The 16987-nt window shown below is 48.0% G+C and overlaps 1 protein-coding gene across 4 annotated transcripts in view; it reads left to right on the plus strand.

Moving 5' to 3' along the window:
* Window positions 1-16987, plus strand: part of PROSER2 (proline and serine rich 2) — a 47262-nt gene that overhangs the window by 17687 nt on the left and 12588 nt on the right. For all 4 annotated transcript variants that reach the window (XM_030321369.2, XM_030321367.2, XM_030321368.2 and 1 more), the window contains exon 2: window positions 4971-5187. In XM_030321369.2, the coding sequence (XP_030177229.1) occupies window positions 5050-5187 (138 nt within the window). In that variant the 5' untranslated portion in view covers window positions 4971-5049. The remainder of the gene's footprint in view (window positions 1-4970; window positions 5188-16987) is intronic.

The raw sequence follows: 16987 nt of genomic DNA on the forward strand, positions 1-16987 counted from the left end.
CACCTCAACTTTTTAAATTTTAATTCCAGGGAGTTCACACACAGTGTTACATTAGTTTCAGGTGTATGATACAGTGATTCAGCACTTCCTGTACCTGGCGCTCATCACAACAAGTGCACTCCTTAATCCCCATCACCTATTTCACCCACCCCCGCTCCGGACATCACACCCCAGCTTCTAAAACAGTTCACTATGCACCCCACTCCTCCGTCCCCGCGTTCGTCTGCTGTCGTGTGCTTTCCGCTCGACTGTCTCTGTACTGCTAGCTCTTTATAAGGTCACCTTGGTTGGTGAGTTCAGTGGACAGTTTTTGGTCCTTAGTCTGTTTCGCATTTTGGCGGCCACGGTTCACTTCTCTCTTTGTTCTTGAACTGTACTCCCCGCCCTGCCTGTTAGTCATGAAAATTTCAAAATCCCTTCCCTTTAATCTCTCACGTTTTTCTGTTCCAGCCTTATGGCCACAGCAGTTTCAAAGTCTTTATATCATCTCTTAGGTGAACTAGGAAAATAACTTGATAACTGCTTTTATTGCCCCTGAAATAGATTATTTATTGGATCGTGAGTATATGCAGCATTCAAAACAGAAAAAAATACACATGCTCAGGCTTTACCCTCACAAATACGTTCAGTAGGTCTAGGTCAGATACCTCGCTGAATTAAAAACCAGTGCCTGTATCAGGTTCCTCTGTGGAAAAGGTGACTCTTACCCATCAATTTGTTGTCTGCTCACTGTGAAGTAGGAAAATAGCAAACATCTAAAGAATATGCTTAGGCCAGAGAGGTAGGTAGGCCTCAAATTGAAGCATGTATTGATTGGTAGGGAAAAAACTTGAATTATGAAGCCTTTTTGGGAATGGGTTAAAGTTGATTGCTTTTAGGAGAATGGTCAAAGTGCTGTTCCAGGATTAATCCTGTGAGAACACAGCAACAGCACAGGGAAAAAGGGAGATGGAGAAGCTAGGACAGCAGTTAGCTGGCTTTGCCATCACGTGGGCACCGGGGAAACTGGTCCCAAACTTGGTGGTGGGACTAGAAAAGGGGTAGATCCATCTGAAGAAGTACATGGGGCGCCTGGGTGGCGCAGTCGGTTAAGCGTCCGACTTCAGCCAGGTCACGATCTCGCGGTCCGTGAGTTCGAGCCCCGCGTCGGGCTCTGGGCTGATGGCTCAGAGCCTGGAGCCTGTTTCCGATTCTGTGTCTCCCTCTCTCTCTGCCCCTCGCCCGTTCATGCTCTGTCTCTCTCTGTCCCAAAAATAAATAAACGTTGGAAAAAAAAAAAAAAAAAGAAGTACAGGAGGGCTGGCTGCTGGTTGATGGCGAGTGGTGGGGAGGGGCAGGCCTCAGGGACATCTCCCAAGCTCGGTGTATGTGCCACAGCCAAAAGTCACCACGTCTGTGGATGGGCTTTGACTGGCATCATTCATCTTTGGAGGTTGGGGTGCTTTCGGATGCATGATGGAAAGACCTAGCTCCTGACGCTGTTCTGTACACCTGACTGTAGCTATTTGGAACTGAGATGGGGCGGGGTGACGGTGAAGGTGGGCTTCATGCTTGATGCCTCCAGGTCATTGTAGGTCTTTCTGGAATGCATGGGGAAGATGAAGAAGAGGAGCTGCCTTCCTCCCTTGTCTCCAGTGCACTCACCGGAGGGTGTTCACTTGCCTCAGTCCCACAGCCCCACCAGCCCCACCAGGTCCCGCAACTCCAAATAGCCCCTGTCCTCCCCACTTGCAATGCTTGGCAGATGGAGATTTACTAAGACTGTAGATCAGTTGTGGCCTTGACCTCCTTCTGTCTGCTCAACTGATATACTAGACCTCTCCAGAGAAGGACGTAACTAGTAAATAATGAGAGATAAGCGCAGGAGGTATGAGAGAATAAACAGGAAATGAGCACCCGTGTCTCAAATTCCAGCTCCTGTGGTGTTGGGCCTGTCGGGACTTCTCAGCAAGGCTGGTTCTGCTCCTCTGGTAGAAGCTTCTTCACCTGTGGGGTCTCTTAGTCTCCCTTGTTGTGAAGTACGCTGTTTGCAAACCCAAAGAGTGAACCCATGGTTGGACAAGGAGGCTAAATATTTTAGGGTGGTAATGACCATCCTGGATTCCTAGCTGTGGTCACTCCTGTCAAACCTGTCTGCCCCGTGTGGCGTGCTACTTCTCTCCTTCCATTCCCTTTCCAGGCCAGACCGGAGAAGGAGAGAGGGCTGCTTCTTTGCCCTTCCTCTTCAGAAAACTTAGCTCTCTCCACCGCGGACCGCCATGGATTTCATATTTCAGTTGCTAGGGAACTAGGACCAGGGAGCCCCTCGTTCTTAATCCTTCAGAGACCACAGAAGATTGCCACATTGAGCCTGTGAAGGACATCAGACCAGGGTTTTCACTCTCTCCCCGACAACCTCTGCCTTCCGGGGAATGCTGGTTAGCTTCCTCATGTTCTTTCAAGGCAGTAATTTGTCAAAGTCTCAAGGTTATAGTTTTACCATGTCAGAATAGCTTTTAAAAGTGTAGAAACACAAGAGAGAGGTCTGCTCTCGAGTGGTGTGCTAAGTTAGCACCCTACGGCCATCCTGTGAGCGCCTCAGATGCTGCTCTTACTGCGCACAAGCACAAAATTCCAGATCTTTCCCCGTGGACGAGGCAATTCCACCTGGTTCCTGCCTCACATGGGGCTGAATCAGCATCTCACTGGCCCATCTTGCATCCCCCCTGTTGTGTCTGGGGAACTTCGTGACCCACATCTCCCTCCTTTCCTTGGAGCATGACTTAACTGTAGTTCAGGAAGGAACTAGAGCAGAGTCAGTGGGTAGGAATGTGCAGATCAGAAAGAATCGAAGCATCCGCGTGCTTCTCGCATTTCCTGCCCACCTCACCCAGGCCCTGGCTACTCACGGTCCCAGTGATGGGGAATGTTACTGGCTGTGTGGACAGTTTAGATAAGGTCTGTGTATTGTTGAGGCTTGCTTACTATTAAAAAAATTTTAAACTTTTAATGTTTTCTTAAGTCTTTTGGTTTTAACATTTGGAATAATGGCCAACTTTCAAAAAGTGCATATATGCCCAGAATCTTCTGTTCCCTAGCCTTGCTCTTAAATTGCCAGTTGAGTTGGGCTGATTCACCCGAAGAATGAAGAGAAACCAAGAGGACTAGTTCCATTTTTGAGCTGTTCTAACACCTTTGGGATTTCCCTAAAAGATCTCACAGTAATTTTTGAAGTGTTTTTAGTTTTTTAAATGTTTATTTATTTTTGAGAGAGTGAGCAGAGGAAGGGCAGAGAGAGAGGGGGACACAGAATCTGAAGCAGGTTCCAGGCTCTAAGCTGTCAGCACAGAACCTGATGCGGGGCTCAAACCCACGAACTGCAACATCATGACCTGAGCCAAAGTTGGACGCTTAACTGACTGAGCCACCTAGGTGCCCCGTAATTTTTGAAGTCTTAAGTGACAAAGTCCACCTAAAGGTGTTCAGTACTGATTGAGCTTTCTCCGCAGATGTTCATGTTTCTATTAAAAATAGAAACACACACACACACAGTTGTGCTGATGGATCTCTGAGCTCACATACCCCTCAGTATTCTTAAAGGGGCTTGTAAGGCCACCTGGCAGTATTTTCAGTGTAGGAAGGAAGAACGTGGGCTTGTATCTCTCCACTTGCCATAAGCCTCCACAAGAGGCTTACTCCCTTATTCCCTATTAATCTTGTTTGGTCTTCTAGAAGGTTGTGTTGAACTCAATTGTCCATTGTTCAGAGACTGAGCTGAATTTCCTGCTAAAAGAGTCAGAGTATGAAACTAAGGGGCTGATAGGGGGAATTTCAATGTCTTTGTTCCTGAAAGTAAAAATATGAACTTCCTTGTTGTGTTAACTTAAGGTACCTTAGTATCTTATGTAGAAATTGCAAGAGCATCACAGCCTCCAGAGAGTCTAGAATCTCAGAGATGTCAACCAGACTTCCTTTCACAATTTCCTAACTTGTCACTTTGCTCAACTCTGAACTGCAGTGAAGCTGGAAAGGAACCATAATTTTGTGGTGTCTGAGGTAGAAAAGACTAGAATCAATAATCAGCACAGGGAAATCCTGAATCTGAGTGTGAAGGTGCATGAAGGTACTGGCCTTAGGTATAAAGGAGGGGGTCAGAACATTACTCTATCAAATTTCCAGCACCAAAGTCATTGTTAGTGCATCCATCCATCTTTCCCTTAAAAAGGATTCTCTTCCTGGCTCTCTGCCCCTCCCCTGCTTGTGCTCTCCCTCCCTCCCTCTCCCTCTCTCTCTCTCAAAAATAAACATTAAAAAAGTAAATAAATTGGGGTGCCTGGGTGGCTCAGTCGGTTGAGTGTCCGACTTCAGCTCAGGTCATGACCTCACGGTTCGTGGCTTTGAGCCCCATGTCAGGCTCCGCGCTGACAGCTCAGAGCCTGGAGCCTGCTTTGGATTCTGTGTCTCCCTCCCTCTCTGTCCCTCCCCAACTCATGCTCTGTCTCTCTCTCTCTCTCTCTCTCTCTAAATCAACATAATAATTTAAAAACTTTTAATAAAAAATAAAGTCTATTAAAAATGATTCTTACATCTTCCTAATGGAAAGGGATGTAAAGGAGAAATTAAAATGAGCAAACAAAAATTAACTTAGGGGCTCATAATTCCCTTTGTCTTTTTAGAGTTTATTTATTTTTAGAGAGAGAGAGAGAGAGCAGGGGAGGGGTGGAGAGAGAGGGAGAGAATCCCAAGCAGGCTCCACGCTGTCAGCAAAGAGCCGATGCGGGGCTCAGACTCACCACCCATGAGATCATGACCTGAGCCCAAGTCAAGAGCCCGATGCTTAACCAACTGAGCCACCCAGGCGCCCCTGATTCCCTTTGTCTTGATGGTCGAGGCTGTGAACCCGGATGACCGTGACCCACGCCCAGCCTTTCGTCTTGGGACTGAGGCCCGGGCTCCCTAACCCTGTCCGCCTGTGCTCCATTTCTCCACAGGTAGCTGCTGCTTCAGCATGGGACGCGGGCCCCTTCCCCACTCCCTGTGAGCGGCCCGGGGGCCTGGGGGTCCGCGGGGATGCCTGTTAGCCGCCAGCAGTCAGAGTCTTCGGAGATGGAGCCGGACGCGTCACCCGGCGGCAGGCTCGGCGACCTGAGCCGAGGGGGCAGCTTGGAGAGCGGAAGCAGCGGTTCCCGCGCCAGGAGTGTCACGCTGGTGAGTGACCGTTGGCTCCGCCGCGGCGGCTGGCTGATTCTGTGCCGGCCCCCCGCCTCCCGGAGGCACGTCTCGGGGCATCCTCTCGGGTTCGCTAGCTCGGCGTCTCCGCATCCGTGCTCTGTCAGGTGGCATCTGATTCGTCATCGTCGTAGGGTCTGCACAGACGCCGAGCCTTGCGCTCGGCAGCCAGGCGGATCTCGCAGTGGTGGCCGGTGACCCGGCCGCCGAGAGGACCCTGCCCCGAAGGCCGTAGGACACCGGCGGGGGCCTGCTGCCGTTCAGCTCGCGGAGGGTTGAAAGGAGAGAAGCGCCTCACGGGGCAAAGCAAATTCACTTCGAAGCGGATTTTTACCTCTTTGCAAATACAAGTGCTTTTGCATCCATCTCTCTCAGGATCCAGGCCCTTACACAGCCTGAGAAAGCTTTGGGGACGTTCACAGAAAGGACATTTAGCTTTAAAGGTGACCCGTCTGCACCCCCTGCCCCTCAAGATACGCATGTTGCAGGAGAGAGACGTTTGTTTTCATAGAGGGAAGGACAGGAGCGAGTTAATGTTGGCCGCACTGCGAATGGTCTCTGTTGTTTATCTCAGGCCCTTCTAGTGGGAGAACTGCCTTCAGCCCTAAAATTAACCCCAGTTGTGTTGAATATAAGACAGATACATATGGTGTAGAGAGCAGTTAATAGTAATGATAGAATTTATAGACTCCTACTTGTATGTTCTTTTAAACCATCATAGTAACGTGAAATGTTATCTGATTTTATTCACCAGAAGAAAAAATATAGTACAAATTACTCTCTGAATATCCAGGAAACTAGAAGTCCTTAATAATGGAGAAGTATGTAGAAATGACAGATGAACTTGGCAGTAATTAGCAGAGTGTATGCTCCAAAGTATCACGAAGCAGCCTGCTTGGTAGATGGTGTTTCTTTTTTTTTTAATATTAAAAAAATTCTTTTTCTTAATTTTTTTTATGTTTATTTATTTTTGAGAGGGAGAGAGACAGAGTGCATGCAGGGGAGGGGCAGAGAGACAGGGAGACACAGAATCTGAAGCAGGTTCCAGGCTCCGAGCTGTCAGCACAGAGCCAGACATGGGGCTTGAACTCGCAAACAGTGAGATCATGACCTGAGCTGAAGCCAGATGCTCGACTGACTGAGCCACTCAGGCACCCCCATTTTTTTTTTTAAAGAGACAGAGTGCACAAGCTAGGGAGAGGGAGAGAGAAAATCTTAAGCAGTCTCCATGCTTAGCACAGAGCCCAACACGGGGCTCAATACCATGACCCTGGGATCATGACTTGAGCCAAAATCAAAAGTCAGACGCTCAACCGACTAAGCCACCCAGGTGCCCCTGTAGACGGTATTTCTAGGACTTGAGGTGGTGACTTAGGTCCTATAGTCTACGGGACCACCCGTGCCAGTGGTGATGGGAAACAGTGTAGTGTTTTCTCAGACGCCCCATGGTAGCTAAAGAAATGGGTGTAACATGTTAGCAGTCAGGGTATTTGAATTATTTTCTTGTTGAACTTGGTCTCTTAGCTTGCTTCGTAGCATGGTCTCTTTTGTAGGAGAATGAAATAATAAATAACCCCCCTCCATCTCCTCCCGGGAGAGACCACAATCCCACGCATGTCAACTGCTCTGAATTTCAGAAAGGAAAGCTGCTGTGTTTGAACCTCTGTCCTGGTCACATAGGGTCACTCTTCATGCTAACCAGTTAATGCCCTCTTTCATCAAGTCTTAAGGGTGGCTCACACTCACATGCTCCGAAGACATACAGGACTTGAATGACCTCTATGTCCCATGAGGAGTGGCAGGAAATGACTTTGCTCCACTACCTTCTGTCTCTCTTGTGTGTGTGATTGACTGGCAGCTGGGGGCCACCTTCCAGGTGCACAGCCAACAGATAGGGGAACATGTCCTTCATTCCCAGCAGGTGATCTGGGTGGTGCATCATCACCCAGGCTTAGAAGACTTAGAAGAAGATGAAAAAGGGCCTCTTAGAGGGATCACGGCTACCAGAGTACCCGCATGGTGTCTTTATTGGAAGAAGCAAGTCTGTAAAGTGAACTCAGGAGTTTACAAGATACGGCCATAGAAACTACAACTTTCCATAGAATGTAGGTATAGGCAGACGGGACGTTAAGGTCTGTCATCTGGCAAATTGGGAGACTATGCGCCATGTTGACGCTTTGTCAGGATATCATATACAGGAATACATCTTCAGGGATAAAAGCTCTTGTTTGAAGGGAGGTACTCTTAAGTGTCCCTATTAAGGGATACGATTAAGTATCAGTCCCAGAGTCACAAAGAGAAGTGACTTATTTTGAAGCCTTTTGTCATGGGTATTTATTTTATGTTTATTTATTTTGAGACAGAGATAGAGAGTGAGCGCACAAGTTGGGGAGGGGAAGAGAGAAGGAGACAGAATTCCAAGCAGGCTTCACACTATCAGCACAGAGCCTGATGCGGGGCTCGAACCCACAAACTGAGAGATCATGACCTGAGCCAAGATCAAGAGTCAGATGCTTAACTGACTGAGCCACCCATGCGCCCCTGCCATGGCCATCGTTAGTAATACAGTAGAAATATCACGCGCCTGGGTGGCTCAGTCGGTTGAGCGTCCGCCTTCGGCTCAGGTCATGATCTCACAGCTTGTAGGTTCAAGCCCCACGTCGGGCTCTGTGCTTATAGCTCAGAGCCTGGAGCCTGCCTCTGCTTCTGTGTCTCCCTCTTGCTCTGCCGCTAGCCCACTCGCATTTTGTCTCTGTCTCTCTCAAAAATAAACATCAAAAAAAAAAAAAAAAAGAAACATCATTAGATTCAAAAGGTGAGAGAGACTATAAATCTCTTACACTTATAAGTATCAGGAGGTCAAGGTGGGGGAAGTGAGGACAACATTAACTACCTCTAATAAAGATTTATGAGCCATCAGCATTGGCCTGCAAGGTTTTATGGTGAGGTTGAATAGGCATCAGCAGGACATTCTCCAGTATACTTATAATTTCTCTCAAAAAAAAAATCCTTATGCATGTTTAAAGTTACTTTCTTTTTTACTAACCAGTCTGTATCTTAAAAATCAGCTCAGGATAGTAATAAACACAAGGGCATTAGAGACAAGCCCAAGTTCACATTCAACTTTGTCTCCTTTGTAACCTGGGATAAGTTATTCAGTGAATTTGTCCATTAGTTACTTTCTTCATTAGTTAAAAAGAGGGTGATGGGACAATAATTCTTTCCAAGGGACACCGTAAGGATGAACTGGCCAGCACGCAATCGGGCTGACTAACACCAGCCTCTTTGGCAGGCGCCCTTGTAGCTTCCAGGCTGCATGTGATTCCGCTTCATCCTGCTGCCTCTTGTTGGATTTGGTATCTCTGTCTCATTAGTAGTCTTCAGATTTTTTTCTTTGGGATGAGACTAAAGGGAAAACACCCCTTCCCCCAGCATCTCGCAAAGTTCCTAATTCCGGCAGTCTCCCTCTGGGGCATCGCTTTGAACTGAACTTAAAGAATGCCCGCCCTCCACAGTTCTTTTCAATCTGGTAATGTCCGGAAGCAGCACGGTGATGTGTCTGACGCATCTCTGCTCCCCCCAGTGCCCATCACTATACCTGATGGAGGATAATTGTGGGCACGGCGTGATAGAGTCTACTTTCAGGAAGTGCACAATTAAATTATATTCTTGGGTGCCTGGGTGGCTCAGTCAGTTAAGCGTTGGACTCTTGGTTTCGGCTCAGGTCATGATCTCATGGTTTGTGAGTTCAAGCCCTACATCGGGCTCTGTGCTGACAGCAGGAAGCCTGCTTGGGATTCTCTCTCTTTCTCTCTCTCTCTTTCTCTCTCTCTCTCTCTCTCTCTCTGCCCCTCCCCTGCTCTCTCTCACTCCCTCTCAAAATAAACTTAAAAAAATTAAATTGGGGCACCTGGGTGGCTCAGTCAGTTAAGCCTCTGACTCTTGGTTTCAGCTCAGGTCATGGTCTCATGGTTTGTGAGTTCGAGCCCCGCACTGGGCTCTGTGCTGACAGCTCAGGGCCTGGAGCTTGCTTCGGATTCTGTGTCTCCCTGTCTCTCTGCCCTCCCCCACTTGTGCTGTGTGTGTGTGTGTGTCTCTCTCTCTCAAAACTAAACATTAAAAAAATTAAATTACATTCTCATGATATGGGCGTGACCACGTAGTTCTGCCACATACCCCACTTGACTACCCATTTCTGCCTGTTGGTGGACACGTCCCAGTCCTGTTTCAGTGCCCTCTGTGTGGACCCCTGCCTGTTTTCAAGCACTTTCCCTTGTGGGAGATCATCGAGCCAACAGTAGTTGTCCTCAGTTGTTACCTCACATTTGTGCATTTGCCTTAGAACCAGCACCCTGAAAATTTTTTTTCAATTTTTAGGCATTTCTTTTTTTTTTCATTTTTTTTTATGTTTGTTTATATTTGAGAGAGACAGAGTGTGAGCAGTGGAGGGGCAGAGAAAGAGGGAGACACAGAATCCGAAGCAGGCTCCAGGCTCGGAGCTGGCAGCACAGAGCCCGATGTGGGGCTTGAACCCACGAACTGTGAGATCATGACCTGAGCCGAAGTCGGACACTTAACCGACTTAGCCACCCAGGCGCCCCTCATTTTTTTTTTTTAAAGCGAGAGCATGAGCAGGGGAGAGGGGCAGAGGGAGAGGGAGAGAATCTCAAGCAGGCTCCACACTGTCAGCACAGAGCCTGACATGGGACTCACTCCCACGACCCTGGGATCATGACCTGAGCTGAAATCAAGAGTTGGATGCTCAGCCAACTGAGCCTCCCAGGCACCCTGGCATTTCACTTTAAATGGAACTGAAGTTTTCTAAACAACTGTGCAGTACTTGACTTTCACACAAAAGCAATATATTAGCAGCCAGCCCCTTTCACCAGAACCAGCTACACTATTAAAAAATTTGTGAACTTTTGGGGAGTCTAAATGTGGAAAGGAGCTGTATGTGTTTATTCTAAGTCATCAGGTCAAAAAGACCTTAAAATACTCATCTTTTTTAGAATGAGAATCAACCATGGTAGTTTCTCTGCTTGCTTAATCCCTGACCTCAAAAAGACTAGTAAGGACAGTGCTTTTAAGCCTCTAAGTTGTATGGTGTTAAATGCGCCTCTTGGAGGGCTCTTTAAATAAGAGATAACCTAGTTCCGATTTATAGAAGCATTTCTTTTGTAAGCAAGGATTATTTTTGAAAGAAGATAAAACATTAATGCCTGATGTTAGAGTATCCTAAAGTTTTCACACACTAGCTGAGGGGTTGCCTGGGGTATAACAGATCTCTACTCTTTAGAAACTTTCCTTCTGAGCCAGTGCAAGCTAGAAATTAAAGTAGCTGCTTAAATAGGATTGTTGTGGCTCCCCACACGGCCACCGCCATGAGCAGGGCCATTCCAAGAAGGCAAAGGATGTGGTCTTTATCGTCAAAGGGCTAGTTGTATTTGTATGTGTGTTTTGTTTTTCTTGTAAGGAATTCTTCCTCTGAATGCTTTATTTAATGGAAGGCATAGCTAGAACAAGAACAAATTGGCCAAATCCCGAAATACTTGAGTAAGAGGCAATCTTTCGAATGTGTTTCTGTTTTGTTTTTTCCTTTGAAACTTCAGGATGACCTCAGTGCAACACAAGGCAGCGCGTCTTTGCAAAGTTAAGTAAGGCGGTTCTGGAACTTGCTACCTCGGTAGGTGATACAGATCCAGAATAAAAATTTCAAGAAGAATTTGGAGACGTTCAGCAATGATGGCTGTTTAAGGGGACAGAGGAAGCTTTGGGTGTAGGGTTCCCTGTAGTCTTAACCCCGTCGGGCTGGCTTCTGGAGCATATGTCTCACAAAACTGCCCTGGGTGCCAGCGACAGAGGCTGCTTCCTGCTGCTGTGCTTGGGTGCCCCTTCTGTATGTGGTCCTGCAGCTGGTGGGCCTCCTGGAGCTTTCTCTAGGACAGAAGGTGACTGGCTGGTTGAACAGAGTGGGAAACTCTTAATACCCACAGCTCTTAAGAGACTTTTTAATGCACATATTTCTTTGAGGGCGGGCTGGAAACATCTCGAATTCCCAAGCATACCCCTTGTTCATTTTTATCTCCACCTTGGGCAAAAACAGTGATCCCGATTCATTCCTGGGTTTGTTTGGAGATTTACTACTCAGTGAACTGTCCTGAAACCCTCCCTTCTCCCTGAGCTAACACGTGTTGTGGCCCTAGAGTCACATAACAAGTCTGTGATCAGACAGCATTTGCCAGCTCCTGATTACGCCCTTCCTTCTCCAAAAGCCTTTGATGCCTTTTGGCCTCACCCGATCTTCGTGGAATAAGAAGGTAGAGCAGTGAACACTGTCTGCGTGGCTGGGACGGGTGAAGTCTGGGTCAAGCACAGCGACTGGACACAGCAGGGGCTGGATGATTTCAAGGAGAGGAAACAACAGAGGATAGAAAGGAGAGGCAGACTGGTCAGCAGTAACCCCAACTTCCTTGCCATTCTGGATCCTTAGCCTCGCTGAGCCCACAACTTGCTGGTCGAAGCAGCCATTTTACGACAAAGCTTGCATAGCTTTTATAAAAGTTAAATTCAGTAAACGTTTCATAAACGGCTGCTGCGTACAGGAGCACAGCGCGGTTGATGAGTACGACACGGTTTTCATCTTTTCGGAAACTCGCAATTCAGCAGCAAGTGTGAAGTCCTGGGACAGCGTGACGGGTTTCAGAAGGGATCTGGGAGGGCACACGATACCAGGCACGCGAGGCGGGTCCGTCCTATTGGAACTTCTTTATAATACTGCCTCTTGAAGGAAGCTTAAGGCCGCCAGGGAGCCCAGCTGTAATCCTTCGAAGCCATGGTTCTTTAGATCTGTAATCAAAACTGTGCACACATCTCCTCCCGCGCTGGTTGGTTTGTGTCTCTTTCCGGCCAGAAGTACAGGCTTGAGTTAGCCCTGGTGCAGAATCACCAGGGTGCCTGGGTAGAGATAACCATAATTAAGCCCTTAGACTGGACTGCGGGGAACGCCAGGGCACTTATGGTCTTTCTTAGGAGATTGCCAAGGTAAGCACGGCATTTAAAGCCATGTCAGGAAGGCCACAGAGGCTGATTTCTCTGTGCTGCTCTCTGCCCCTGTTCTGCCTCAGCTGTGGGACGGTTGGGGGGGGGGGGGGGGGAGGGGATGTCTCTCATCAGCTTAGATTATTAAATCAGCAAAGCCTGACTCAAGCATCTGGAAGGTCATTTTTGGTGTGTGTAAAAAGAAAATGTGAGCATCACTTCACACTCAGCCAAAACAACTACTCTAGGCTGCCCACCTAAGAGACTGGCCGTGAAGAGATCTTGGTTCACTTCAAGAATATTTTTAGCCATCGTAATCTTGTTCATGACTTTCTTTTTGTCTAGAATAGAGATGAGTTCTACTACTTCTTTTTTCTCCCTCATGAGGAGTTACCACAACTGTCTCAGTCCGCAGTAGTTAAGCCACATTTCTTTGTTTAAAAGAAAAAAGAAAAGAAAAAAGCCTCAGAACTTAATTAATTCAGTAGTGTTTTAGGCAGGCGTTATTTTAGTAGGAGTAGGGCTCCTCAACTTTCTTGTTCAGCCAAACAGAGGGGGTCTTTTTTCCGCTCCACACTCCCCCCAGAATGAAACTTCTGTCCCAAATCGGCACTCCCATAGGTGTATCGAGGATTGTTGACTTTTAGAACTGTTGGTGACTTTCGTTATAAAAGTCCGTCACCCGTGGCACCTGGCTGGCTCAGTTGGTAGAACATTTGACTCTTGATCTCGCTCGGGGTTGTAAGTTCAAGCCCCAGGTGGGGTGTAGAGATTAAAATAAGATCTTAAATAAGATCTTCAAAGTCTCTCATCCAGCTTATCTGGATGTCCCTCTCAGAGCTCCGCTGGGACTGGCAGACCTTTCTCCTGTCATCTTCATGTAGGAGCGTACAGACGTCAGCAACACCAGGACTTTGTCTTTCTCACAGGAGACACGTATAGCACGCGTGGCAATTACTTAAGTAGATTTAGCGTTTTGAATTTTCTGGTTTGAATATAGTAGAGATTATTTCATCACGATCATAATATACATATTAGAGGAGAAACGTATATACTGTCACGTTCTTGAAGCAAAGCAGTGTTTCCCTGGGAGGCTGACAGACATTGCCTGATGCCAACATGGCAGGGTCAAATGGGCGAGGTATGGTTCTCTACATAGTTCTTACAGGTCTGGAGATTTGTAGCCCAAACTGGTACATTACAAACACCACTGATAGAAAAGAAACTTAAAAAAATGTTCTGCTGCGAGCCCACTTCCTTCCAAACACTAGCACAAACTGGAGTTTTCTTCAGTTCGTTTCTTCCAGAGAAAGCTGCCGTTTTCGTTTGTCCTCGCTTCCTATCTTAGTTCTTTGGTGCTGAGTTAGCAAATGCCGCTTCCCAAAAGCACCAGGGACCCCCACTGCCGGGCCTCTGGCTTTCCTCCCTCCTCCACATGAGCCACCAGCCCCCGGCCTTGCTTGCTGCTGCTGTTGTTTTTCAGTATGTGACAGCTGTACTGAGGTGTCATTCATATACCACACGGTTCACCCATTCAAAGTATGCTAGTCAGTGGTTTTTAGTAGATTCACAGAGTTGTACAACCACCATCACCATCACATTTAAAACATTTTCATCACCGGGGCATCCTGGGTGGCTCAGTCGGCTGAGCGTCCGACTTCAGCTCGGGTCATGATCTCGAGGTTCACGGGTTCGAGCCCCGCGTCGGGCTTTGCGCTGACAGCGCAGAGCCTGCTTCAGATTCTCTGTCTCCCTCTCTCTCTGCCCCTCCCCCACTCACATTCTTTCTCTCTCTCTCTCTCAAAAATAATTAAACATTAAAAAAATTATTTTAACGTTTCCATCACCCCCAAAGATACCCCGTGCCCTTTAGCAGTCACTCCGTGTTTCCCTCCAGTTCCCTCTCACCTACTTCCTGGCTCTACACAGTTGCCTGTTCCCACCTCTGTGCGCTCCACGCACTGCCTCTTCCTCAAGGCTCGTCTCCCTCTCTCGCATCCCTGCCTGGGGGATGGGCGGCACCAGCATCTCGGTGGGGGGGGGGGGAACAGGAGGAACAGACGGGGCATGTGCCCCTTTCCTGGCCCTGAAGACCCTGTTCCCCTGCCCTCGGCACTGGGCTCTTCTCTGTTTCTGCCTTCTCCTCCCCTCCCAGGTGCAGGCAGAGGCCCGGTTCATGTGGAGGGCAGCTTCTTGTCTGGGGAATCAGGCAGCAGACTGAACCCGCAGCTTTTTTGGGGGGGCCGCGCCCCACAGGTCAGCGCTCAAGGCCAGGCTGAGCACACAGAAGGCGCGTGGGCACACACGCCAGGCTCACGGCCTGTACCAGCCTCTAGCCCCAGGGAGAGACCTCAGAGGGGTGAGGATGCAAGAATCTGAGTTTTTGAGGACCCCGGCCTCTGAGCTTGGATAAGTATGTCATTAGAAACAGAAATGAGGTGAACAAAGCAAAAAGCAAGAATAGACTAATTCTAGTCTCGGCCACGCCATGGAGTAGTTAGCAGCTGTATGACCCTCGGAGTCATTTCATTGCCTCTGAACCCGGCGTCACATCTTCCAGTGAAGGAGCTGGACTGATTGATCGGTGTGTTGTGTCTTTCGTCCTGTGGGTCCTGGAATCTGTCTCAGAACACAAAATGGTTGTGTAGGGCCTGCCCTTTCTAAGTCCATTTTCTTTTCTTTTTTTTTAATAATATGTTTTTAAATGTTTGTTTATTTTCAGAGAGAGAGAGCACGAGTGCCCACAGGTGGGGAGGGGCAGAGAGAGAGAGAGAGAGAATCCCCAAAGGCCTCCGCACTGTCAAGTGCAGACTCACTGTTGACACAGGGCTCCATCCCACGAGCCGTGGGATCATGACCTGAGCTGAAATCAAGAGTCGGACACTTAACTGACTGAGCCACCCAGGCACTCCCTAAGCCTATTTTCCAAATGAAATCTTACGTTGGGACTTCTTGCTTTGATGTTGGATTAGATCTGTCGGGGTTTTATGCTCTGTTCGTATTTTCGCCCCTCACTTGGTGTCAGAAGTCGGCATGTGTCTTAAGCTGAAGGGCTGTTACAGGCCAGTTGCCCGTTTAATTTTACTGTCTGTACACCTAACCAAAGTAGATTCTCTAAGAAACTTGTGCATAGCCCTATCGAAACGCTGAATTGGGGAAGGCAGAGTAGGAGGAAGAGGGTAGAGAGCATTAATATATTTCCTCAGACGTTTTATTTGATGATGGTTGTTACCACTATCGCATCATCCTAACCACCCGTGATGGTTGTAATTATTAATTACAGGGGCCTCTGTTATGCTAAGAGCACTAGGGATTTTAGACTTGCAGGGTTTTTCTGTTCCATCACTGTGCTAAACCACTCCGCCTGGAGAGGAGACACATTTGACATGTCTTACGGCGAGTCTGGGGAAGCAGGAGAGTTAGGAGGCTGAGTGCTGAATGCATAGGGGACAGGGTGGTCTGGCAAGATGGAGGTATGTGGGGGAAAGATGAAGCAGGAATGCCCTACACCATACACTGTGACCCTCCAGATGATCCCACCAGTGTTCAAGAAATTCTAGAAAAATCACAAAATGAACGGTGTCGCTGGATTTCGGAGGAAGCTTTCCTGTTCTGGTTGGCAGAGGGACAAAGCAGACAGACATGGCGAGGAGGCAGCTGACGTTTTGGTCACAGTGACGAGACAGCCTGTAAGCTCTGTGGGTGGTTCAGGGGTGCCTCCCACACAAGGTTCCTCTTTAAGGGTGAACACCCTGGTGGGGCTGCAGCCCTGGGAGAGGGACAGCTACGGGAGAGAAGCTAATAGGAGGTGCTGGTTCTCTGTTTTATTTGTTTCTCTCTTTTTTAAGTTTATTTATTATTTATTTTGAGAGGGGGGGGGCGTGGAGAGGCAATGAGGGAGGGGAAGAGAGAGCACGTGAGTGGGGGAGGGGCAGAGGCGAGGGAGAGAGAGAATCCCAGTCAGGCTTCATGTTGTCAGCACAGAGCCTGACGCGGCCTCCAACTCAGGAACCATGAGATCATGACCTGAGCCAAAGTCGGACGCTTAACCAGCCGAGCCAACCAGGTGCCCCTGATTCTACACTTTAAATCTCTGTCAAATCTCGTCTCCTCCTCTGTTCCCATCACCCCTGCTCTAGTTTAGGTGACCCTTGAAGTCTCATCCAGGTTGCTTCCCACATTCGCTATTCCTCACACGATAGCCAACGTGACCTCTTTGGACACAGATATAACTGCCCCCCTGTGTTTGACTCTCACCCACTTCTTTCAGACTTTTGGCAGATATCATTTCCTCACCAAAGTTTTCCAGATCAGACCCCTTTCCCAAAAGTGGGGATTGGTACCCATTTCCTTAACACCCTGTAGTCACCTCGTCAGAGCCATTTCTAGACTCTGAAGTAAATACCTGTTTTCCCATCTAAAGCCCTCTTTAGATGATCAACTAGACAGCAAGAACTTTATTTACGCTGTTGTATTTACATTGCCCGTGTTCAATAGATACTCAAATATTTGCATGTATGATTCAGTAGATGCTATGGAGTAGGCTGGAAGTGTGGTCACATTTAAATCGGACCATAAAGGATAGGTAAGAGGTGGCTATGCAGGGACAGGCACTGATGATGTGAACACGGGCACAGGAGATGTCAGGTGGTTTGATCTGATTAGAGTACGGAGCAAGAGTTGGCAAACTACAGCCTGTGGACCAAATCTAGGCCCCCACCTGTGGTTTTTTGTTGTTGTT

Source organism: Lynx canadensis, chromosome B4, assembly GCF_007474595.2.
Source record: "Lynx canadensis isolate LIC74 chromosome B4, mLynCan4.pri.v2, whole genome shotgun sequence".
Lineage (NCBI taxonomy): Eukaryota > Metazoa > Chordata > Mammalia > Carnivora > Felidae > Lynx > Lynx canadensis.